The sequence below is a fragment of the Hipposideros armiger genome, unplaced genomic scaffold, assembly GCF_001890085.2.
Source record: "Hipposideros armiger isolate ML-2016 unplaced genomic scaffold, ASM189008v1 scaffold_35, whole genome shotgun sequence".
Lineage (NCBI taxonomy): Eukaryota > Metazoa > Chordata > Mammalia > Chiroptera > Hipposideridae > Hipposideros > Hipposideros armiger.
The window spans coordinates 5,128,158-5,130,644 of NW_017731385.1; the positions used below are offsets into that span (position 1 = coordinate 5,128,158).

The 2,487-nt window shown below is 39.2% G+C and overlaps 1 protein-coding gene across 1 annotated transcript in view; it reads left to right on the forward strand.

The window, feature by feature from the left end:
- The window catches only part of ASB7 (ankyrin repeat and SOCS box containing 7), a 42,384-nt gene that overhangs the window by 8,852 nt on the left and 31,045 nt on the right, over positions 1-2,487 (forward strand). Inside the window, exon 2 of the mRNA XM_019637834.1 lies at positions 195-456. Coding sequence (XP_019493379.1) covers positions 246-456 — 211 coding nt within the window. The 5' untranslated portion in view covers positions 195-245. The remainder of the gene's footprint in view (positions 1-194; positions 457-2,487) is intronic.

The window sequence follows — 2,487 nt, forward strand, 5'->3', positions numbered from 1 at the left end:
TGAAGTCTTTTCTCATCTTAGGGAAATGACTGAAAGGTCTGGTCATAACAGACCTAAGTTAATTAGTGGTAGTGGTATGAAATGTCATCACCAAGGTTCACATGATTTAGCAATGGAAAATGCTGTGATCTTTAATGAACACACTGTCGGGAGCCAAGTATCCTAAATTTTGTGTCTTCTACCTCCCTTTCAAGGCTGATCCCTGTGACCTAATGCATCCTTTGTAAAAAGCGGACTCAGCTAGGATGTTACACCACCATTGTCGAAGGAACCCTGAGCTCCAGGAAGAGTTACAGATTCAGGCTGCAGTGGCTGCCGGCGATGTGCACACAGTGCGAAAGATGTTAGAACAAGGCTACTCTCCAAATGGCCGGGATGCTAATGGCTGGACCCTGCTCCATTTCTCTGCAGCAAGAGGAAAGGAAAGATGTGTCCGTGTATTTCTAGAACACGGAGGTGAGTTTACTAGAAGCAAATCTTTTCTTCCCAAAGAGGAGCTTAAAATGGGATTATATTTAGTTCACAATATAGGTGAGTGTGTGTATGTTAATGCTTCTCTTTTGTGATACTCAACTTCTTACTTTGCTGCATGGGGACATGTGAGAATAATGCTGAGTTTTTTTTGTTTAATAGCAGGTTGTTTAAAAGATCAGCTTGGTGAATGTGTTTCCCTGCCCTTCCCCATAAGTATGGTTTGTATACAGCCAGGTTTTCCCAAGGTTATTTCAACTAAAAGCAGCCCTTCTTCAGGCTGTCTGGCTGCTTTTGTTTCAGAAGCAGAAGTGGCTATGGGACCCACAATTAGAGAATTGCACACATTTCCCTTCCCCTGTTGATAATTGCTCAAGCAGACAGACCTAGCGCAGGTCCCTTTAAATACGTGTCCTTCATGATACCCTCTTTTTTTTTTTAATTTTATTGAGGAATAGCCATAGTCATTGGTTACACGTTGCTTTCATGCTACAATGGCATAGTTGACTCTTAAGGAGGGCTCAGCTCAACAGCGGGGATCGAACCGGCAACCTTGGTGTTATCAGCACCACGCTCTAACCAACTGAGTTAACTGGTCACCCCAATACCCTATCTTTTTAATTTACCACCTCTTGAAAAATAAATTGGATGCTGTCTGTTATTACTGTTACAGAGCAATAGTCTTTTCCAGAATTCTACATTGTTTCTAGGTATCACAAGCAGTTCGGTTACCTGTGGTCTAATTTTGTATAAATATATGCAGTTGGAAACTATATTTGACGTTTTGTTTTTGCTTCAAAAAACTATTACCATAATTAATAATTCTCATGATTAATGATAGCTAATAATTGTCTTAAATCAATATGCATTTTTCTCCATTTGAATTTCCACTTCCATTAGTTTCCTGAGGATGGACTATATGTATTTTTTCATTTGTACCCATATTACCTTTGTTAATGAGGGTTTAAAGCAGTTTAGTTGGGACCCAGATTTGACATGTGCCATTCTAGGGCCTCAGTTGCTCATTAACAGCATTTGTTTTCGTTTCTAAGGTGTACGGTGTTACAAAACTAGTCAAGTTTGCAGACTTCCTTGATGTACAGAAAATGTGAGAGAAGTCCCACAGCTGTCCTGAGGGTCATGTGAATTTTATGAAGATAGGAATATGAAGGGTATGAACCTGGGCTAATTGAAAGGCAGTGCTAAACCTCAGAGTAGCTGATGTCGCGCATCCCAGGGGTCCTGAAATAGGAACTATAATCTTGAAATAGATGACTGTTGATAGGACTTAGCCATTCTCTGTGCCTTCCTTGTAACTGCCCTCCATCCCTCCCCGCCTCCTGCTTTATTTCTCCCTAAAACTTGCAAACCTCAGGGCTTCAATCTATGTAAGAGGAATGCCAGTAGAAAGATCTGGAAAAAAATAAAACAAAATAAAAGGTGGGTGAAGGATCAGAACGCTAAAAATTCTGTAAGTGCTTAGTAGAGTGAAGACGAAGATCAAATTTCACATTTTTTTTTTATTCTACTTAGTACGGTTCCTTCCTACTTCTTCCAGCCTTGCTTTTAAAAACCTTAATTTAGAAAAGTTCACTTACTCAGGTAACATATGAATTTATCTCCTTAAAGCAAATTAAACAAAATTTTAAATCAATTACAAATAAAGCCAAAGTTCCCTTTGGCCAACTCCTGGTCCTTACCTGCCTGCCCTTGCCCAGAAGTAACCATGCGTATGAGTTTGGTTTGGTCCTTATCCTCCCAGATCATCTCCTAATTCTTTTACCTGTTACCTCATAAAATTCTGTTACCTCATAAAAAATGGCACCTTGTGTTGTGTGTGGTTTAAGAACATAAATTATATCATATCATATGACCGTATTTTGCAGCTACTATTGTTTGCTCAGCTATATAACTTAAAATATTTTTTTTAATAATAGGGGTTGGCAAAGTTTTTCTATAAAAGGCCAGAGTAAATATATTAGGTTTTGCAAGCCCTGCTCTCTCTGTCTCTGTGTA